This window comes from Lutra lutra, chromosome 2 (assembly GCF_902655055.1).
Source record: "Lutra lutra chromosome 2, mLutLut1.2, whole genome shotgun sequence".
Taxonomy (NCBI): Eukaryota; Metazoa; Chordata; class Mammalia; order Carnivora; family Mustelidae; genus Lutra; species Lutra lutra.
Window position 1 is genome coordinate 161,451,336 of NC_062279.1, and position 23,338 is coordinate 161,474,673.

General features: G+C 38.0%; 2 protein-coding genes across 4 annotated transcripts in view; both read left to right on the forward strand.

Moving 5' to 3' along the window:
- Positions 1-1,641: 1,641 nt before the first annotated feature.
- On the forward strand, positions 1,642-2,228 carry LOC125093598 (nucleoside diphosphate kinase A-like). Its single transcript, XM_047719033.1, has one exon. The coding sequence runs from the start codon at positions 1,670-1,672 to the stop codon at positions 2,129-2,131; it is 462 nt and encodes a 153-aa protein (XP_047574989.1). The 5' UTR covers positions 1,642-1,669; the 3' UTR covers positions 2,132-2,228.
- Positions 2,229-2,703: 475 nt separating this feature from the next.
- Positions 2,704-23,338, forward strand: part of PI4K2B (phosphatidylinositol 4-kinase type 2 beta) — a 30,587-nt gene continuing 9,952 nt past the window's right edge. Inside the window, exons 1-7 of one of the 3 annotated variants that reach the window (XM_047719031.1) lie at positions 2,704-3,198; positions 13,233-13,369; positions 15,181-15,381; positions 16,219-16,350; positions 17,973-18,111; positions 19,862-19,923; positions 21,531-21,630. In XM_047719031.1, coding sequence (XP_047574987.1) covers positions 2,889-3,198; positions 13,233-13,369; positions 15,181-15,381; positions 16,219-16,350; positions 17,973-18,111; positions 19,862-19,923; positions 21,531-21,630 — 1,081 coding nt within the window. In that variant the 5' untranslated portion in view covers positions 2,704-2,888. Of the gene's footprint in view, positions 3,199-8,877; positions 9,089-13,232; positions 13,370-15,180; positions 15,382-16,218; positions 16,351-17,957; positions 18,112-19,861; positions 19,924-21,530; positions 21,631-23,338 lie in introns of those variants that run through there. The other 2 variants (XM_047719030.1, XM_047719032.1) reach the window with 2 other exon arrangements.

Consider the following 23,338-nt stretch of genomic DNA (forward strand, 5'->3'; position numbering starts at 1 on the left):
AAAGCAAGAAGGGACATACAGAAGAACAAAAAAAGGATTAAACATATAGAATATGATTGCAAATGACAGTAAATCTAAGTCCAACTACAATATTACATTAAAAATAAGTAGACTAAAAACTCCAAATGAAAGCCAGAAATTATCAGACTAAATGTAAATAATAAAATCAAGATTTTATTACCAACTATAAGCTATTACAGGAGATGCATATTTACAAACATGCACACATAAAGATACAAATTGATTGAAAAGGGTGGAAAAAGATTTATCAGGCAAACAGTAAGCCTAAGAAAAGTGGAGTGGCTATATTACTATCAGACAATATGGACTTCAAGGCATGAGAATTACAAGAGATAAGGAGGGACAGTTCATTATAAAAGGAAGAAAGGAGGGAAGAAAGAAAGGAAGGCAGGTAGGAAAGAAGGAAAGAAAGGAAAGGATCAAATAAAATCATCAGGTAGAAATAAAAACCCAACTGAAGACATAAAAATCCTGTGTATGCACCTAATATCACAACTTCAAAAATATATAAAGCAAAACTTCAACAAACTAAAAGAAGAAATAGACAAATCTACAATCATAGAATGTAACCCTCATCTCAATGAGTGATGGAACAACTAAATATAAAAATCCATAAGGATAGGAGCACCTGGGTGACTCAATCAGTTAGGCATCTGACTCTTGATTTTGGCTGGGTTTATGATCTCAGAGTCCAGGGATTGAGCCCCACGTGGGGCTTGTGCTCAGCCTGAAGTCTGACTGTCCCTCTCCCTCTGCTTCTCCCCCTGCTCTCCTCTCTCTCTCAAATAAATAAGTAAATAAAAAAATTTTTTTAAAAATCCATAAAGGTATAACTGATGGGAATGACATGATCAATACTGAACTGATATTTATAGAAATAATCATCAGTTACAGAATCACTCACCTGCAGAATACACATTCTTCTTAAAGAGCACATAGACTGTTTGCTAGGGCAGGTAACATGCTAGGATATGAAATGCCTCAATAAATTTCCAAAAAGTTTGAAATCTTGGTTTATCTTCTCTGGCCACAACAGAATTAAATTAGAAAAGCATCTAAATATTTGGAAATTACACACACATTTCAAAGAAATGAGTCTAAGAAGAAACCATAAGGGAAATAAAAAAATATTTTGAAATGATGAAAATGAAAATACAAAATAACAAAAATTCTGAATGCAGATAAAGCAGGGCATAGAGGGAAAGACATAGCTTTAAATACTTCTATTTTTAAAAAATGGAAAGGTCCAGAATCAATAATACACTCTTCTACTCTGAGCAGGTGGCAAAACAAGAGGAATCAAATTCAAATTAAGTAGCAAGAAGGAAATAATCTCAAAAATCAATGAACTAGAAAGCAAAAAATCAGTGGAACCAAAAGACGGGTTTTTGAAAAGATTTTTTTTAAAGATTTTATTTATTTATTTGACAGAGAGAAATCACAAGTAGGCAGAGAGGCAGGCAGAGAGAGAGGAGGAAGCAGGCTCCCTGCTGAGCAGAAAGCCGGATGTGGGGCTCGAACCCAGGACCTGGGATCATGACCTGAGCCAAAGGCAGCGGCTTAACCCACTGAGCCACCCAGGCGCCCCTGAAAAGATTTTTTAAATGATAAACTTCTCGCTAGGCAGCCGGAGCAGCTGGAGGGGACCATGGCCAACGGTGAACGCATCTTCATTGCCATCAAGCCTGATGGGTTCCAGCGCAGCCTCGTGGGAGAAATCATCAAGCGTTTTGAGCAAAAGGGATTCCGCCTCATTGCTATGAAATTAATTCAGGCTTCTGAAGACCTTCTCAAGGAGCACTACATCCACCTGAAGGACCGTCCCTTCTTTGACGGCTTGGTCAAGTACATGCAGTCAGGGGCCGTGGTTGCCATGGTCTGGGAGGGCCTGAACGTGGTGAAGACGGGCCGAGTGATGCTTGGGGAGACCAACCCTCCAGACTCCAAGCCTGGGACCATTCGTGGGGACTTCTGCATCCAAGTTGGCAGGAACATTATCCACGGCAACGACTCCGTGGAGAGTGCGGAGAAGGAGATTGGCTTATGGTTCCAGCCTGAAGAGATGGTGTATTACAAGAGCTGCTCTCAGAGCTGGATCTACGACGAGTGACAGGAGAGCAGACCTCCATGCTTTGTTCATTCCGTTCCCTCTCCCTCCGCTGAGCAGGGGCCCAGGCTCTCACAAATTCACTTAATTTTGAGAACTTCCTTCTAACCTGGAGGGGATCTCCTGGAACTGGGTGTGCTCACCGTACAGTATTATGTGCTGCCGTCAGATTAAAATATTTCATCTCCTCCCCCCAAAAAACTTCTAGCTAAATTAATTGTGGGGAGGTGGGAGAGACAAAATACAAAAAACCAAAGTCCAGAATGTCTGAACAAAAGACAAGGTCCCTACTCTCGTGGGCTTGTAGTATTTGTAACAAATGTTAGTCACAGAAATAAATGTGTAGGTATGGGTTGTGGTAAATTCTACGAAAGAATTCTGCAGTGTAGGATAGACTGGATGATCCTAGGTTGGATGGGGGACTTAAATTAACGCCAACCCCAGCGTTTCTCAAGCACACCCACCCCACCTCGTATCTTCCCGCTCCCCCAGCTGCAGGTGACGGCCCCGCCCCACGCCCCGCCCCACGCCCCGCCCCACGCCCCGCCCACTACGCCCCCCGCCCTTCCGCGCAGGCGCAGGGTTGGCGCGAGGTGGGGCGCGGCTGGCGATTGCGCGGGGGCAACCGCCTGGCCGGCGCAGAGTCTGTGAGGTGTCTGGGACCCGCCACAGCGGCTGCAGTTCTCCGCGATGCCGAGGCCAGAGACGGGCAGCTCGCCACTCTGAGCCGGTCTCAACACGGAAGGCATAGAGGGAGGCCATGGCGGAGTCCTCCGAGTCCGGGCGGCTGGCGTCGGAGGACGGCGGCGGGAGCTTGGAAGCGGAGGACGACGAGGAGCGGGAGCCGCTGCTGCCGCGGATCGCCTGGGCCCAGCCACCTAAGGGCGCCCCCGGGATCGCCGTCAGGCTCGTGGAGGCTGCCGGCCAGGAGGGCGCGGCCTGTCCTCTCGAGGCTGGAGACAAGGAACTGCTGCTCCGGTCTTGGGACGCGCCCAGCCGGCCCTCCCGGAGCGTGAGTGTCCGCCGGAGCTCGCCCACCCACCCCACCCGGAAACGCCCCCGAGGTGCAGGTGCGACCCGGCCCTTACACCACCCCGCAGCCCCCCTCCCGGTCCCCTGCCGTGAGCGCGTCGCCGCCCAGCCCCTGCAGGGTCCCATCTCTGTCCCACACCAGCACTTGCCTGGGAGGAAAGGCAGTCATGCAGGCAACCCTCCCATCCGGAGCACGGACCAGGGGGCCCGCCGGCAGTCGAAGCTTGGACCCCTTGCCTTTCTCTCTGCTCCCCGGTTTCCTCGCATCTTTCCCAGGAGGCATAGGCCACTTCACCTAAGGCCTGTGGTGTGTCTGATCCTTGGAGCCTCCCGCAAGAGTAAGCCTAAACTTTTGAAATCAGACACTGAGAAAAACTTAGCACGGTAAAATGACGTAAGTTGTTTGCTCAAGTTTGGACTTGAGGTTTGGATTAAGAACCCTGAACTGTCAGGAAGTTTCCCCGAGTTGTGAATTTGCAAGGCAGATAGATGGATGACAGCAGAGAGATGAACAGCAAGAAAATCTAGATGCCATCCGGACACATTTCAAAACTTTCTGGTTAATGTTATTGTGACGTTAGCCAGAGGGCGCAGAGGCAGTTGAATTTCTCTAGCTGTGATTTCTCTTGCAAAGTTTTCTTTGTGGAGCCATTTCTGTTCTTACACTTCAAGGGGGAGGTGGGGCACTTTTTCACTGTTAAGTGGACCGGTAGCCTCAGATAGAAAAGAGGGTAATTGGTACGATGTTGAAGACTAGTAAAAAGTGTGGGCATGCTCTTGCAAGCATGGATATTCCTTAATAAAGTAAGTTTTTTGGCAAGTTGAGTCGAGTTAGGCTACTTTGATAGTAAAATAGGGTACACTTGTATGAATCATAGCTGAAGATGAGATGGGCTCGTTTGTAAAATTATGGTTACATCTATTTGTTGGTGGTTGGGATGGTTTAAGTGAGATGATGTGTGTACTGTGCCTGTAGTAGAAGTCCATATGTGATGGCTTAAAGAAAAGCCACAGAAGATGCAGCTTTAATTAATACTGCTTGCTTATCCCTGAGTTTTTAGATTTTACATGTCCTGCTACCACTACAATAATGGGGCTCCTACAATTTAAGGAATTTGGGATAGAATAGGTTATTCAAGTTGTAGTTGAGCTTACATTCAAACATCCTCTTAGGTGAATCGGAGAGGCCCAGGAGAACCAAACTTTCCCCTTCAGGTCTTTCATGAATAAAGCTTTAGCTAATTGCTCTGACATGCCAGGTCTGCTGTCATTACGTTAGCTAACAGGTGCATTGACGGTACAACACTGAACAGAACAAACATGATGATCACAAATGGACCCACATTCACCTACCTATGTAATTCGTTTCTGTATTACCTAGAATCCCTTCTGTAAAGTAACTAAAATCTGTGTGGCTAGTTTGCTTTTTTTCCTACCCTAAAGTTACCTGGGTAGCTAGATTTTAATGGAGCCTAAAAGAGTGTGGTTATACTGTGTGGTTATTCTTGAGTGTGGTTATTCTGTGAAAGTGAGGCTTTGTTTAAAAAAGAAGAAGAAGAAGAAGAAGTATTAAGTCTAGAAAAAGTAACAGTGGGATAGACTGTAGTATTCTGAATAAAGATTGGTAACTAGAGGCGCCTGGGTGGCTCAGTGGGTTAAAGCTTCTGCCTTCGGCTCCGGTCGTGATCCCAGGGTGCTGGGATCGCCCGGGCTGCATTGGGGCTCTCTGTTCGGCGGGGGGCCTGCTTCCTCCTCTCTCTCTGCCTGCCTCTCTGCCTACTTGTGATCTCTGTCTGTCAAATAAATAAATAAAATCTTTAAAAAAAAAAAAAGATTGGTAACTAAAGAGAATTCCTCCCGTTTTAAATGGTAATAATTTATATCACAGTTTACAGTTGGCTAAGATTTCTTTTTGTGTAGTTCATTAATTCTCACAACAGCACAACAAGTTGTTATTCACCCTCATCCGTGTTGTGAGGATTGAAAATGAATAAAACTGTGATGACTAGTAGTAGGTCATAGAACTTCAGCAATAAGCCGAAGTCAAGTATACAGGAAGTGGTATAGCCAGAACTGAGCCTAGTTCTTCTTTTTATGCCCTGCACTTTTTCCATTTTGCTGTAGATCCCGAGTATTATAAAATAATTGTTACTTGTGGTTATTAATGAAAGTCTTATTTTTAATGAACTAAAAAATAGTTTTGAGTTGTAAAAAGTATTTTAAAAATTTCATACTAGTCTCCTAAAAAGTTTATAATTGAGTAAATATAACTAGATTTTTAAGTTATTTTTTAATGAGTTATTTTAATAAGTTAATGGTAACTTCCTTTGCCCTTTACCACCCAACTTCCATGAAGCCACCTCTTTAGTTCTAAGCAATTCTTACCTTTAGGTCGATATTAACATGATTTATGCTTAATGCATATGCATTTATGCTTAACTATTTTTTTAATGTAAATAGGAACTTTATGTACTTCAACCAGTGGAAGAATGTCTGTAACCTTCACTTGAGCAAGACACTGACAAAGTCTGGAACCAGCATAAACATAGTGTTGGGTCAGTGTCAAAGTAGAAAGATTAGTGCCATTCCTTGTTGTAGTTGTCATTTTAATCAGTGAGTTGGAGAGTAATAAAGATGATAATAGTTAATACCTAGGTAGCAGTATGTGTAGGGCATAGTTCTATGTGCTTCACTTCCATTAATTCATAACTAACCCCATGAAGTGTCTGCTATATGTTAGTCTCATTTTAAGGAAGCACAGAGAGATGAAGTGACTTCTCAAGGTCCCAGTTAATACAAACCAGGAGCACTTAACAGTTTTGTTAGAGAGTCTACAATTAGGGAATGGTGTTAGAACACAAAGAACTACCAAAGGAAAGGAAGTGTATACTTATAAGCCTTTTAACGATTCATGGTGCCTTATAAATGTATGAGCAAAATAGCATCATTTAAAGCAAGGAAGAGGGGCGCCTGGGTGGCTCAGTGGTTTAAGCCTCTGCCTTCGGCTCGGGTCGTGATCTCAGGGTCCTGGGGTCGAGCCCCACGTCGGGCTCTCTGCTTGGCGGGGAGCCTGCTTCCCCCTCTCTCTCTGCCTGCCTCTCTGCCTGCTTGTGATCTCTCTCGCTCTCTGTCATAACTAAAAAAAAAAAAAAAAAAAAAAAAAAAAAAAAAGTCTTTAAGTAAGGAAGAAAGACGTGGGTAGGAAGTAAGGTGATGGAGGCTGGCACAAGACTACACAAAATGCACACTGGATGCTTGGTGCAGGCAGCCCACAAATCTGATCTGTAAAGTTCCTGAGGAGCCAACTTGAGAGGAGCACAGTCAATGTGCCCATAAAGTTAAACCAGTTATTTGAGTCAAAACAGACCTGACAAAGGAAAATGTGTCATGTATCTTTTGGAGAAGAGACTACATGATGAATAGTATCTTTGTAATAAAAATGATGAGTTTCGTAGGGGTATTTCTTAGAACGTCCCTGAAGCCCATTGTAATAGAAGAATTTCTAATGGGTGGTGCTCTAAGTATTGCTGGATCCGTATTCTAGACACTGATAATCTGGCTGAATTTAGAGGAAGGTAACAGAAGAGTAGATGCCCTATGTGTCTTGACAGTCCTCCATAACTGACCTTTTGAAAGGTACTGATTGAGAAGCCACTTCTCCCTCTCAAGAGATTATTCTTCAACCAGTAATAAGAAGACACTTATTCTTTGTTTTCCATTTATTGCTGAGATATATCATTCTCAAATGCTTGAGTGCCTGCTGGGTGCCCATGGGAACTGAGGCCTTGGGGAAACAGTGGTGACCAGATATCAGATGCGTGTTCAGTTAGGAGCCTTGTCCTCACATAGCTTTTTAGCCTAATGGTGGAAACAGTCAATTAAAACAGTTCCAACGGCCTGTGTATTTGAATGGGGAAAACTGAGGGTTCCTTGAACTGTGTCCTGGATTTAGGGGCCAGGGAACACTTAGCAGAGGAAGTAGTATCCAATTTGAGACCTGAAAAATGGCCCTGGAACTCGCAAGAACAGGGTTCAGATCACCAAACCAGTAAGCTAACTAGTTATCTTTTTAGAAACTATTCCGGTCATTGGTTAAGATAGAATCCCAACCCCTGAAGTGTGGAGGGGCTCATTTTGGTTTATTTATTAAAATGAGACCTTGATAATTAGCACATGTACTTACATAAAAGGTTTATAAAATGGATTCTCTTATTTTCAGTTTTGGTTGCTAAGAGGCCAGTGATAACTCTTAAGTGTGTTCAAGGGGATAGTTTGTTAATAAATAATTGTGAGATTTATCAAGGGCCTGCTAGGTACCAGGCACTGTTTTTAAGTGGTTAGAGTATACCAGAGAGCAAAACAACAAAAAAACAATGCCCTTCTGGAACTTAGGTCATTTTGTCATAGTGCTACAAGTGAAGAGATAGAGTTCAAGGATCAGTAAGAATTAGCCGTGGGAAGGAAGCTTGGAATATACGTGGAGAATAGCATAGGCAAATGTTGAGAGGATGTGCTAGATATCTTTTGAAAAGTGAGGAGCTCAAATAGGACTGGAACTTGAATAGAAGATCACCACATCTTAGAGGAGACCAGAAGGGAGTACACAGAGGTAGAAGTGATATTTTCCTCAGAAAATTCTTTGATACACCAACAAATCAAAACCTTATAGTTTATTCCTTCAGAGGGATAAGAGTAATTTTACCTGAAAAAAAAAATTTCTTTTTTTTTTTTTTAAGATTTTATTTATTTGACAGAGATCACAGGTAGGCAGAGAAGCAGGCAGAGAGAGGTAAGGGGAAGCAGGCTCCCTGCTGAGCAGAGAGCCCGATGTGGGGCTCTATCCCAGGACCCTGAGATGATGACCTGAACCGAAAGCAGAGGCTTAACCCACTGAGCCACCCAGGTGCCCAAAAAATTTCTTTTAATTAAAGAAGATGTGGCTAACCATGCCCCTCTACTATTAAAAATCAAAACTGACTACAAACCTTCAAACCAAATCTCCCATAGCACGTAGAACTTGAGGCAGCATAACTTTAGGAGGTATCCTCCAAGTTAAACTAATTGCCAGATGTACATTTCAGTAAGTAAAATGAAGAAAGCTTTATAACATAATTGTGAGTTATGACTTAAAGAAAAATTATCTCCTAAAAAACAGTTTCTTTGATTTTAGAACAGTTGATATGTGGTCATTTTTTCTGGCTGATCATTTAGATGGTTAAGACCAGTTGTCTTTTAAGCGTCATCCTAACAAGCGATGGTAAATCCAGGCCATCTTCCAAGAATGCCCATTTTCATGTGGAGAGATTATCTCATTTATCCAAAAGACGGGTGCTCAGTAAGGGACAAATTATAGAGAAAGGGATTAAGAATATGCTGGCTGATTTTATAGGAATGGTTCTATTTGATCTGATTTTGTTTGAAACTGAATTCTTAACTGTTCAGAGCGTGCGCATGGGCTCCATGAAAGCAACAAAAGTAGGTTCTATGATGAATTCATAAAGCTTAGCCCATAAAATAATTTGATAACATTTAATAGCAATATGTCCCAAGTCTGCACATAGTTTCCACAAGAACTGCTCAGGTATGGCATGGGAGAGACCAAGAGTGGTCTAAGAGTTTAGCCAGCTCAATATGTGTTAGTGGTATGACCAGATTCCTAAATAACTAATGTAATACTAGAATGCTTTTCATTTTGGTATACTGCCAAGCACTGACAGGCATCTCTATTCTCTGCAATGGGTTTCTGGATTCTGAAGACAATATTTTAATGGGGCACATTGAACAACTGAGGCATGAAACAAGAGGGCAACTCACATGCTGAAAAGCCTGAAAACACTTCCGTCTGGAAGGAGATGGAGAATAGAGGAGACTTAGGAGAGCATGAAATGATCTTCAGCTATTTGAAGGGCTACCCCTGGGAAGAAAGGAGTAAGTGGACTTTTGTTTTGCTCCAGATAGTAGGTCTAGGACATTGGGAGAAACCACAGGAGACTTACTTCGAGAAAAAGGAGGAGTTTATATTTTTTTTCATATAAAAGGAGCAAGTAAAAAGTAGTGATGTCTCCTTGAAAGTGTTGAAACAGTTGCTCAAAGACCCCCTTCTAGTGATATATTAAAAGAGTATACTGGTTGGGGCGCCTGGGTGGCTCAGTGAAGGTTAAAGCCCCTGCCTTCGGCTCGGGTCATGGTCCCAGGGTTCTGGGATGGAGCCCCGCATTGGGCTCTCTGCTCAGCAAGGAGCCTGCTTCCTCCTCTCTCTCTGCCTGCCTCTCTGCCTACTTGTGATCTCTCTCTCTGTCAAATAAATAAAAATCTTTAAAAAAAGAAAAAAAAGATTATACTGGTGCTAGGAGCAGCGTTGAAATAACTTTTCAAATTCTTATTAAGAGTCTTGGCTTAGAAGAAATACTATTTGACTAATGATAATTATTACTGGCATTTTCTAGCACATAAATAATACTTCATTTATTCCATTAAATATTTATTAACTCCTCAGTAAATGCTGATCCCTTATCCAGGTATCAGGGATATACAGTGATTAAAGAAAAAGTTCCTCCATTCTTAATTATTTTCATGAAGTAAATGGGAATGATTATGAATTAGCATATCAATTGTATTGACATGACTAAAACACTTGGATTATTTATTCTTCTTTTAAGTAAGTTAAATATGCCCAATTGCCCTTTTTGTGGCATTTTTAGCACATACTTTTAAAAATAAATAAATAACAGTTTTATTTCTGCCTAAATTAAGGCAAATTTTAAGTTAAGGTAAATTTATGTTTTGAATTTTCATAATGTTGAATGCATGTAATAGCATTTAAATACCTTCCAAAGTAAAGTATGAATAATTTTTGCCTTGTCTGTCACTTTAAATGATAAATTGTTAATTCATTCTGCAAGTGTGTATTGAGTGCCTATTATGTTCCAGGAACTATACAAGTATAGTGAAAGAAATCCTTGTCTTTTTATAGCTCACAAAATAAATAATTTGTTATGTATTATATATAATTATCATATAATATATTTTATATATATATTATATATATCACATAATATATTTTATATATACTTTTTATATTTTATATATATTATATATATCATATATATTTTTATATAATATGTAATATATATATATCATATATATCATATATATATTTATAATATATATATAAAATATATATCATATATATATTTTATATATTTTACATATTATATAAAATATATATATGATATATATAATTAATATATAAATTTATTATGTATATTAATATATAAATATATATTATTATATATATTATATAAATATATATAATTATATATATTATATAATTATATATTATTATATATATTATATAAATATATAATTATATATATTATATAATTATATATTTTATATTATCCCAAGTCATAAGTGCTAAACAGGTCATTAAAGTGGAAGTTAGGGAGGATTGTATAGGGCCTTGGGGCCATTATAAGGATTAGACTTTTAGTGAGATGGGAAACCATTGGGCTATTTTGTACAAGAGTGACATAATCTGACATCTTTTTTTAAAAAATTATTTATTTGAGAGTGAGTGAGCAGGAGCTGGGTGTGGAGCGGGGGATTAGGACATAGGGAGAGGGAGAAGCAGGGGGCCCAACTGGGGCTTGATCTCAGGACCTTGAGATCATGACCTGAGCTGGAGGCAGGCGCTTAACCAACTGAGCCCCCAGGTGCCCCACATCTGACATGATTTAAAAGAATTACTGCTATAGTTTCTCTGTCGAGTATAGAGAAGGCATGGGTGAAGACGGAGAGTGGTTAGGAGACTCATAATAATCCAGGTTAAGAGTTGATAGTCACTTGGATCACATTGAGGGGATGGAGATGGTTGGATTCTGGGTGTTTATGTAAGAGAGTCATGCAAAGTGCTGATGGTTTAGATGTTGATGGTAAGAGTTTTAAGATCATGGATAATTCCAAGGTTTCTGGTCTGAGCAACTGAAAGATTTGGAGTTGCCAGCAACTGAAATAGGGAAACTTGGGAGGAAAGCAGTCAGGAAGGGTGACAAAGATAAGAATTGAGTTTGGGGGAGTAAAGTTTGAGGTGTCCATTAAACATCCAAGTAGAGATATTGAGTATAGTAGTTTGGAGTTCAGGGCAGAAGTCCAGGCTTGAAATATAAATTTGGGAGTTAATCAGTGCTGATGAAGAAGAGAAAAGGACCATGAGCTGAATCTGAGGCATTGCAAAGTCAACCTGTCAGGGAGATAAAAATGAGCCAGCAAAGAGACAAAAAGAGGAGCCAATGAAGTGGTAAAACCTGGAGAAGGGGGGGAATCCTGGAAGCCAAGTGAAGGAGGAGGGAGTGACCAACAGGGTCAAATGTTGAAGTTGGGCAAGGAAAATGAGTTTTGAGGTTAGATTTAGCAATATGGATGACTGCATACCCCAACAAAAGTTTTATGAATGGAGTGGTTGGGACAGAAGCCTGATTTAAATGGGTTCAAGAGAAAATCAGGGAAGAAAAATTGGAGATGGTAAATATAAATAACTATAGAGAGACCTTCAAGAAATGCGGAACATCTAGGAGTAATGTGGGAGTTAGATTTAGGATGAAAAAAATTATAGCATGCTTTGTATGGTGATGGAAATGATCCAATAAAGAGGGTAATATTGATGCAGGGAAGAAATGCTCTGGACTCATCAGGAAGAGATAGGGTCTGGTACACAAAGTGGATGAGCTGATCTTGGAGCTTAGACAGTTAATCTATAGTAATAGGTGGAAGGCAGAGGGTATCAGAGCAGATGTGGTGCAGAGGGCTGATGATAGTTTTTTCTGATTGCATCTCTTAAGGCTCATCTGAGGGAGAGGAGGTGTTGAAAATTTGAGAAGAGAGGAGGGTTTGAGAGTTGTCCAGAACAGTGGGAGAGACTGTGTACCTGAAGATGTGTTAGTTCAGGATGCTAGAACAAAATACTATAGACCGAGTGGTTTAAACAACAGACATTTATTTCTAACAGTTCTGGAGAATGGGAAGTCCAAGCTGAGAGTGCTGACATGATGAGGGCTGTCTTCCTGGCTTGCAGAGATCCACCTTCTCCCTGTGTCCTCATGTGACACAGGGAGAGAGAGAGCATGCCCTTGGCACTAATCCTGCCCTGGCGGCCCTACTCTCATGACCTCACCTAAGTATAATTACCTCCCAAAGACTCTATCTTCCAATATAATTCCATTGGGAGTTAGGGCTTCAACATATTTTGAGAGGACAGTCAGTCCATAACAGGAATGTAATATGCTTCCCAAGCATTATGAAAGGCCCTCCTGAAGTTTCTGGTGATGAATTTAAATTCAGGTGAGCTATCAGGCATTGTGTTTGTGTTTGTTTGTCTAGTCGAGTTTAGCTGTCTGGGCCTAGGCATACTCCGCAGACAGTTGAGTTTAACCAGGACTGAGATTTTTCCAGGTGACCATGATGAGGGGAGGGAGGAAAGGAAGAGTGATTATGTGATGACTGACCATAATTTAAGCTGGCCAAGAAGGGACATAAGGACACAAAGATTAGTGACAACATGGTAGATCAGTGCTTTGTATACCCTAGGGGGTTGGAAGAGTTTTGGGGATTCAGGGTACCAGAGGGAATGAACTAGGAAGAGAGAAGTTATTTGAAATTGAAAGGTATGGAGAGGTTGCAGGTATTAGTAATGACAGATCTGAGGTATGACTTTGCGGTTGGAAGTTGAGGTAGGCTGGAGAACAAAATCGCTGGAAGAGAGGAATTCAGAGTAATGTATTATTGTGATTATTTCAACAAATAGGGATTTTCTTTTTCATGTGTCATTACTTGAAGTTTAAAGAGAAGTGGGGTTAGGGAGGAAAGAAGGAAGAATCCAAGAAACCCATATGATGCTTGATTACATTTTTTTTCTGTACCTTAATGTCCTAATGCTAATAACCTAACCCAGTATTACAGGTCCCCGTCATGAGCATTCTCATAGCTGAACTTTTTTTTTCTTCATGGTCTATATTAACATTAGTTGTTTTTGTTTGTTTGTTTGTTTTTAATGCGGTACTTGTTGGTTCTTCAGCATTGAATACATTCTTGGACGATCCTGAATTTGCTGATACTGTGTTGAAAGCAGAGCAAGCAGTAGAATTTGGAGTTTTTCCAGAAAGAATCTCTCAAGGTTCAAGTGGAAGTTACTTTGTGAAGGATCCTAAGAGGGTGAGAATTTCACAGATCTAGTATACATAACAGAAGTTTTGGAAAACACTAATTTAAATGTGAAATCATTGTGAGGTTCTGAAGATATTTTCCTAATAAATCTGATTGCACCCTTTTCAAAAATAAAGGTTAGGTTTTTTGTTGTTTTTAACTAAAGCACTCTATTACTTAGAAATAGAGCTCTTCATTTTAAGTCATAGTTTGCTGTCCTACTATTTTAATTCGTGGTCTCAAGCATTTATGGAATACTCATATTCACAGCAAAAGATTTGTTGAGTTTATATTCATAAGTCCTTACTTTACAGTAACTATATTAGCCAAGCAAAGTAGAAATTTAAACTTTCAAAACGTATTCAATGTAATTTCCAGATCTTTTTCAAAGGCTTATTTTGCCCTAGGAATTTTTTCCCAGCATTATGCCAGAGGAGCCTGGGCAATCTGAAGATTGAAGGCATTGGAATGTGACATAGTGAAATGAACCAAAGTATAATTCGAGGGCAGAAGAGAGAAGTTGATATGGGACTTTGTTCCACTTAGTCTAGAATTTTTCAGAAATCTATGTTATTATCTCTAAAAGCTTTCTTTTTTTTTTTTTTTTAAAGATTTTTTATTTATTTATTTGACAGAGAGAGAGCACAAGCAGGCAGAGAGGCAGGCAGAGAGAGAGGAGGAAGCAGGCTCCCTGCTGAGCAGAGAGCCCAATGCGGGGCTCGATCCCAGGACCCTGAGATCATGACCTGAGCCGAAGGCAGCGGCTTAACCCACTGAGCCACCCAGGCGCCCCTCTAAAAGCTTTCTAAATGATACATAGCCAGCAGTTCTTTTTTCAGCAGTAAAAAAGATTATGATTTCATCCTAATATTTTTTACAAAGATGTAAGTCATGTCAATCTATCAACCTTTATTCTGAGTTTGATTTTGTAATTTGTTCTTGTTGACTTTTTTACTAGTGATTTAGACTTCATTGCATTACAAAGCAATTATATACTTAAAATTATAGTAAGGCTTTTAAATCTTGTCTAAGGATAATTCACCCTCCAAATTTAATATGAATATATTTTATCAGACTGGTAATAAAGATTATAGACTTTAGACATCCATGAGCAATTTTTTCTAAAGGAGAGAATTTATTTAAAACTGATTCATTAAAAAAAATTGGAAAATGATTAGGTTAGGAGAATCTCACAGCATAGATGTTCACATATAGCTATCATTACCTTTGGATTTAGAGACTACTTTTTGTCATTGGATTTATTAGTTCATTTAACAAATGCTTGAATGCCTCCTGCATACCGGGCACTGTTCTGAGTACTTGGAATACAGCCCTAACAAGCAGTCTCTGCCGTTATAGAAGGTACATCTAATGAGAAAGTAGATGATAAATAAGCATATAATTTTGATAATTAATAGATGCTGAAAAAGAAAATCATTTGACCTAGAGCAGTGGTTTTCAGACATTGTAAAATCACTGTAACCCTTCCATAACTTGGAAGTCCAGTAATAAAACAGATAAAGTCAGAGTTGATCCAGTTAAGTGGCATGGGGTCTTAGAGCCGTACATTCATCTCTACTCTCACCTTCCCTAGTATTTCTCAGAGCACAGTTTGAAAACTACTAGCCCAAAGGATTATTGATTTTAGATTGTTGAATGAGAATGAACATAAAAAAATAATTAAAACTGAACCTCTTAATATGTAAGGGTAATGCCCAAATCTGGTGGGAAGAAATACAAAAAGATTTCTCAAAATGCATTTCGTGGATTATTGTCTCTCTATATCAGAAGTCTAACAAAATTTCTACTTTTTTATATAGAAAACTATAGGTGTGTTTAAACCCAAATCGGAAGAGCCTTATGGTCAACTGAATCCAAAATGGACCAAATATGTTCATAAGGTCTGCTGCCCTTGCTGCTTTGGTAGAGGCTGCCTGCTTCCTAATCAGGGATACCTTTCTGAAGCTGGTGCCTCTCTTATAGATGAAAAGCTTCATCTGGGCATTGTACCTAAAACAAAGGTAAAAGAGAAATTGTTTTTAATTATGTACTTCTAATTTATAGCCTACTTCTCTGTGAACACTTTCGTAATATTTCTTTTTTTTTTTTTTTAAAGATTTTATTTATTTATTTGACAGAGAGAGATCACAAGTAGACGGAGAGGAAGGCAGAGAGAGAGAGAGAGAGGGAAGCAGGCTTCCTGCTGAGCAGAGAGCCCGATGTGGAACTCGATCCCAGGACCCTGAGATCATGACCTGAGCCAAAGGCAGCAGCTTAACCCACTGAGCCACCCAGGCGCCCCCCACTTTCGTAATATTTCTAATGACAGCCTAACGTTGAGCCTTTGGTTTGGTATCCAGAGTCATGAGAAATTAATAAATTGATTCTAGTGGAAATCCACAAAGTGTCCAAGGGGAATATCCCTCACTCATACAAGCTTAGATGGTGCTGACAAGGGGAAAAAGAACTAACAGTTTGAAAGCAGAAAAATATCGAGGTTCTAGAAATTCTCCCGAAGGTAGAGATAATTAATGCACTCGAAAGACTGCTATTTTTTTTTCTTTTTAACCTTTATAAACTTTTACTTGAAGACTTCCTCACAATATTTGTTCCTAAATCTGCGGACCATTACTTTTTGCTTCCACTGGTTGGTTTTTGGCTGTCTCTCCCAGAAATATATGCCATTTAACTGAGTTTGCAAAATCCCTAAGCCTTTCTCTTTTAGATTCTCTGAGGCATTTACTATAGGGTTAGACTCTGGTAATTAATGGTATTAAAGTACATTTCATGTAGCATATGAATAGAAATATTATAATGCCAATTCTGATAACCATTTTTCTAAAACTGTGTGTTTCTAGGTGGTTTGGCTTGTCAGTGAGACATTTAACTACAGTGCAATTGACCGTGCAAAATCTAGAGGCAAAAAGTATGCTTTAGAGAAAGTCCCTAAAGTAGGTAGAAAATTCCATCGGATAGGACTCCCTCCTAAGGTAAATGGGTAAATGACTGTGCTAAGTTTTATTTGGGGGGCAATTCAGCATGTATTATCTGAGCACTGTGTGCTGTAGGCTGCAGATATAATAGGAAAGAAAATGGGTTTTTCATCCTCAAAGAGCTTATAGTGAACAAACCATCTCAGTGCAATATGATAAAGCTGTTAGGATGGTTAAATACAGGAAGGTCAGAGAGGATAAAGGAGGGGTGTCTCACTTAGTTTGGACAGGGAGTGTTTCCAGGAGTTTGCACCTACAGCTTTATAAAGAACCAGACCTGGGTTTTCCTCCCAGCTTCTCCACCAGTTAGCTCTGAGACCTAACTGGGCAAGTCCTACTCTCTAAGCCCTAGGCTCTATAAAATGGAGGTGAGAAAAACCATCTCTTGGGGCTGTGAGATTAAATGAAGAAATTCATGTCTAGTACTTGGTATGGTGCCCAGCACACAGTGTAGTAAGTTGTAGTAACTATGTGTACTGGCTACATACTAGATACCTTCTTTCTTAACACTATAAAATAAAACCTCAGGAATGATTAGCAGCTAGCTAAGCAAGGAGTGGGGACAGTAAATGGGAAAGCATTCTACAAGAACTTTGGGCTGTTTTTTGTTGTTGTTTTTTTTTAATTGTGATTGTGTTTTGTGGTTGCAATGCATTTGTCTAGATAAAAGAATCTGAATAAAAATTCGTGGTTAACTTAAATTATTTTTAAAATTGTACTCCAGGTAAGCAGGAAGTTTGAAAATTTTTATAAGGCCTGTTATTCCTTGGATATGCTGAAATTAAGTGTAATTAAAGAAGGCTATTATTTCAATGTTTATGACAACTAGGACTTAATTATAAGTGTTTTAAAGAAAACCTTTTAGAAGTAGTTAAAATTTCATGCCAACAACAAGAATATAGTGTTAGGATAAGAAATAGATTTTCTTTATGGTAGTTTGTATTTATGAGGCCAGTTAGGTGACCTGTAGGTCCTGTGCTGGAAATACATGTAGTAATTTTAGTGACAGAAATGCATTTTAAAATGGACATATTTTCAAGGAAAGGGTTTTCTTAAAAACCACTGTAGAGTTTATGATTGATTGATAAGTTCTTTAAAATTTATGAAAGGATCTGTAATCTGCAAAGTCAAAGAATGCATTCTTTTTTAAAATAAATCTATATTCTGTATGTTGTGAAAAAAAAATCCTGAAGTATTTCTTTAGTAAGATAAAATTGCACTGTTATTAAATGACCAGGATAGGTGTACTATTTGGCTTCCATAATTAAAGTCATTTTAAGGAATATTTTTAGAAAACAGCATTCTGAGTTGAGATTATCACCTTGAGAGGCATTTTCTTTTTTAATTATCCTAAAATAGTTTCTGTGCTCCTCAAAAACCTAGGGTTGAGCATTTTTAATTTGCTATGTATTCTTTGTATAATTATTTAAAATTAGTGTATAAAAATAGTTTTGATAAGTGTGGTTATATAAATTAGTGTTAACTTTTTTGTTTTTCTTACTATGTTTGTAAAACATATTTTATGATAATACTGCTGAGAAGTTAAAAAAGTAATCCCTTTGTTCTTGTACTTTCTTTTCTAACTATAGTTCTTAAAATTATAGATTGGTTCCTTTCAGTTATTTGTTGAAGATTACAAGGAGGCTGAATATTGGCTTAGGAAATTTGAAGCTGACCCTTTGCCTGAGAATATTAGAAAAGAATTTCAGTCACAGTTTGAAAGATTAGTTATTTTGGATTACATCATCAGAAATACAGGTATTGAAGCTCTCTTATTTGTTCACTCAGATCTTGTTAGCTTGTAAATTGTATTCAACTCTTTATTTTTTTTTAAGATTTTATTTATTTATTTGAGAGAGAGAGAAAGAGTATAAGCAGGGGGAGAGGCAGAGGGAGAGGGAGAAGCAGACTCCCACTGAGCAGGGAGCTTGATGTGGGACTCAATCCTAGGACACTTAAAATCATGACCTGAGCCAAAGGCAGCCACCCAACCAACTGAGCCACCCAGGTGCCCCTGTATATTCAACTCTTGATGCAGAAGTCTTGAGGCCACTTTTTATCTACCTGCCTTGGAAAATGGAGATGTAGTACTGACTTCCCTGGGCAAAGTTAATCCTGTACTTGAGATCCTAATCCTAGAAGGCTCCTGCTGAGGTGGTAGAGGTCAGTTCCTGTCCCTACTGGGGAATTTCTGGGCAGTAGGACAAAGCCAGAAATGTTATCTGCATAATATGAATAATTAAAATTACTTGTGTAAATTACTTGAGATGCTTATTTTGACATTAGATAACTGTTAGTATAGTCTGTAAATACATTAAACTCTAATTTTTTCTCTTTTAGAAGGGAGCCATGGTATCGATAATCTAAAAAGTGGTTCCCAAATGTGTTTCCCTGGACCTTCTGGGTCAGCATAATATGGGGACTGATTACACATGCATCTTCTCAGAGGAGTGCACCCCAGCCCTACTAAAGTAGAAAATCTGCAAATGGAGGCCACCAGTCTGTTTTAACATGTCCTTCAGATAATCCTGATGTACTCTGAAGTTTGAGAACCCCTGATTCAAAATGTTTACTTATTTATATTAGTTTCTGGAAAAGCATTATTATACTTTTCCAGAGTTACCTTCTTAATTAATGCGGTCCTGGATTAATGTTAAAATTGATGTAGAGACTAGAATACTTCTATGTAGACATTAGGTGAGAAACTACCCAGAAATTTGCCTGGCAATAGAGGTAGATTTTTTTTCTTCTTTAGGTAGAGAAGTTATTCTGGATTTTAACAACCTTGATTTAATAGTTTTGCGAGGGGGAGTTTAAGATTTTTTTATTTATTTGAGAGAGAGGGAGAAAGCGGGCACTGAGCATGGGGGAGGAGCAGAGGCAGAGGGAGAAGCAGACTCTACACTAAGCTGAGAGCCTGAAGTGGGGCTTGATCCCAGGACCATGAGATCATGACCTAAGCAGAAAGCAGACACTTAACTGACTGAGCCACACAGGCGCCCCAATTTAATAGTTCTTAATAATAATTATATATATCTTACAGAGTGGTTATAAGGATTTAATGAATTAGTACAGTCACATACTTAAAACAATGCCTGACACAGAGTAAACTCTCAAAAAATGTTAGCTAACATTTGTAAGTATTTTTTAGTTTGTGTGTGTTAAATTGGAGCTCTTAATATGTAAACATATGCCACAGATAACCAGTCAAGGTCTTGAAAACCAAAAGGCAACTAGATTATTCCCTTTGATATTAAGCTATGATACCCATAAAAAATGAAGTAACAGGGACGACAGGGTGGCTAAGTGGGCTAAGCCTCTGCCTTTGGCTCAGGTCATGATCTCAGGATCCTGGGATTGAGCCCCCATTGGGCTCTCTGCTCGGCAGGGAGCCTGCTTCCCCTTCTCTTTCTGCCTGCCCCTCTGCCTGCTTGTGATCTCTCTCTGTCACATAAATAAATAAAATCTTTAAAAAAAAAAAAGTAACAAATTTGTTTTCTTTTGAAAGACAGGGGAAATGATAATTGGTTAATCAAATATGAAAAGCAGAAACAGGGAAAGGAAATTAAGGTAAGGAAATTTTAAAATTATATACATACACACATAATTTCTATAAAAGATTTCTTAAATTTATGTTATCCTTCATTTCTTCATTTCCTTCACTTAGATCCTTGGTTTTATCTCCTTTTTCTGTCTTTCTCATCTTTTTTCTTTCTTTCCTCTGTTTAAATTGCATTTTTAAAATTCTGTTTTTCTAAATCTCTGTAGCTTTTTTTTTTTTTTAATGTTGTATTGGAATGGAAGAATGATACCAGCTCAGTACTTATTTTTTAGAACTTGGGAAATTTGTTATAGAACCACTACATTTATTTTGCCTTTATGTAATAAAAATAAAGGCTTCTGATATTTTTTAGTCAACATGTTTATATTTTAGTAATTCACTTCTTTTTGAGTCTTATGACTCAATAATGTGGATGAATCTCAAAATCCTGCAGAGTGAAAGAAGCTACACCCAAAGGGAACACTCTGTCTGATTCCACTTACATGAAAATCTAGAAAGTGCAAACTAATCCCCGGTGACAGAAAGCAGACCTGGTTGCCTGTGGGTGGAGCCGAGGGAGTGAGAGAGGGAGAGACTGCCAAGGACACCAGGAAACTTGGTGAAGGTTTCACATCTGCAAATGCTTATCAAATTGAACACTTTAGTATGTGAAGTTTATTGTGTGTAAATTATACCTCAGTAAAGCTATAAATAGAAAAAAAGAAAAAGAAATGGCAATTGTAGCAGAAATGGGTTTAAAATACACACATAAATATACATATTCATAATAGTTTCTAAATATATTTTATTGGTATATCTTAAGCAAGTAGATTTTCTTGAAAGCTTCATTCTTTTACTCTTAAGTATTTTGTGCATTTTCATTGAGTTAAGATACTTGACATAAACTAAAAGAAACAAACCAGACATATATCAAACAGACCTTCATGCTAATACTTTTAATTTTAAAGTTATCTTTCTCACTTTTTGTTTTTATGTAGGCCACTTAATATGTTTACGTAATGAGGATTCCTTAACATGAAAACCCTCTTGCTCTCAAGGTCTTTGTTTCAGCTATGGAAGACTGTAGAAGTTAGGAATGGCCTGCATTCTGTAATTAATAGTATCTTGAAGATTCCTTTTGCTAGACCTTAATTTATTTGGTCTTTGGGGAATTGTATTTAGAAACATTTTGTATTTAGACTAATTATTTCTAGGGGACCCTAGAAAAGATTAAGTTTTTAGTAAGGTAACTTTAAGTTCTCTTAAAAATATCAATATTTTGCAAATGTCATACATTTAAGCAGTGCATCTAGCAATAAATTATCTGGAACAACATACTTGTAAACCTTAATAGTTCTAGGTCCTCTTCCCCAAAGAGGAAAAAAATGAAACCATTACTACCTAAATTTATAATAACATTTAAAAAACAATGATTATAAAATCCTTACTGATTTATAAGACAGTTTCTCTCCTTTGAGGGTAAAAATTTTTATTTTCTGGCAACTTATTTTTTATTTTTATAGGCTCTTCAAATAAAATGTCATAAACCTCAGTAATTTTTTTAAATTAATTTAATGCTTGACCTTTTGGAAATATTCAAAAAAACTTATCCGCAGACCATCTTTTTCATCTTTAGGAAACGGAATGGATTGATGATAAAGAATCACTTATTAAAATAGCTGCAATTGATAATGGTCTGGCATTTCCCTTTAAGCATCCTGATGAATGGAGAGCATGTGAGTATTTAGAACCACCTATGGATTCTATAATTACCCTATTCCAGAATAGGAAGGCAACAAAACTTATTGATATCAAAAAAGGAGAAGAAAACCTGGGTGAAGGATAACCATTGATTGGGGCTCTCTGTTCTAGAGGCTGGGGATGCAGAGATGTGTACTGCATGGGCCTCGCCTCATATTGTTTGCTTAGCTTTGAATGACTGGGTCTGGTTTTGGTTTTTTGGCTTGTGTTAGTCTTATAGAATAACTTTTTACATGTTTACAACCTGGGCATCATCTTTTTTAATATTTGGGCAGAATTTAACTTTAGTGTTTTGGGTAGCATTCACTTACAAAACAGTTTAGGCCTACCTCCCCGCCTTCTGCCTTCTGAGTGAGTGACTATTGTTTTATCTACCTGACCAGTCTCTTTTGTGGTTAATGGGCTGGTTTGCTACATCTTCTTGAGCTAGTTTTAGACATTTTTATTTTCCTTAAAATTGTTCATGACATCTTGAGATATAGATTTATGAGTACAAAATTTTTTATAGAATTCTCTTACAATTAAAAATAAAATCCCCCTATGGTGAGTGCTGTGAAGTGTGTAAACCTGGCGATTCGCAGACCTGTACCCCTGGGGATAAAAATATATGTTTATAAAGCTGTAAAAAAAATAAAAAAAAATTTAAATAAAATAAAATAAAAATAAAAATAAATAAATAAAAATTAAAAAAAAAAAAGAAAAGAAAAAAGAAAGGATGAATACCCAAGTTTTGTAGCAACATGGACGGGACTGGAAGAGATTATGCTGAGTGAAATAAGTCAAGCAGAGAGAGTCAGTTATCATATGGTTTCACTTATTTGTGGAGCATAACAAATAGCATGGAGGACAAGGGGAGATGGAGAGGAGAAGGGAGTTGAGGGAAATTGGAAGGGGAGGTGAACCATGAGAGACTATGGACTCTGAAAAACGATCTGAGAATTTTGAAGGGGTGGGGGGTGGGAGGTTGGAGGCACCAGGTGGTGGGTATTGTAGAGGGCACGGATTGCATGGAGCACTGGGTGTGGTGCAAAAATAATGAATACTGTTATGCTGAAAAAATTAAAAAAAAAATTTAAAAAAAAAATAAAATCCCCTCTATGCATGTGAAGTATTAAGGGGTGAAAGGAAATGATATCTAATTTGCCTTAAAATATTTAGGGGGAGGGAGAAGAGGGATAAGTAAAACATGTTTTGTAAAAATTTAAGAATAATTAGATTATTCAAAATATAGGAATTGTACTAGTTTTTAAATTTTTTTGTTATTTGAAATATATGTAATGTATTTTTAAAATAATCTCATATCAGAGCACTTGGGTGGCTCAGTTGATTAAACATCCAACTCTTGATCTCAGCTCAGGTTTTGATATTAGCATTGTGAGTTTGAGCCCTGTACTGGGCTCTACTTTGGGTGTGGAGCTTACTTTAAAAATAAATAATAAGTAATCTCTATATCTATGACTATGCTTTTTAAAATACCTACTGTTTATTAGTGGGCTTTTTTTTTTTAATCATTAAGCTTGCCACAGACTTGTCTATTATAAAGCATTGGCCTTTTTACCTTTATTTATTATTTATTTATTATTATTTATTTTTATATATATAATAGTATATTTATTTAATATATAAATATATTTATATATTTTTGTATATATTTATTATATGTATTATATTATATATAATATT

What these genes read in the sequence shown, in the direction of transcription:
- LOC125093598 (XM_047719033.1), top strand. Translation starts at nt 1,670, where the DNA reads ATGGCCAACGGTGAACGCATCTTCATTGCCATCAAGCCTGATGGGTTC.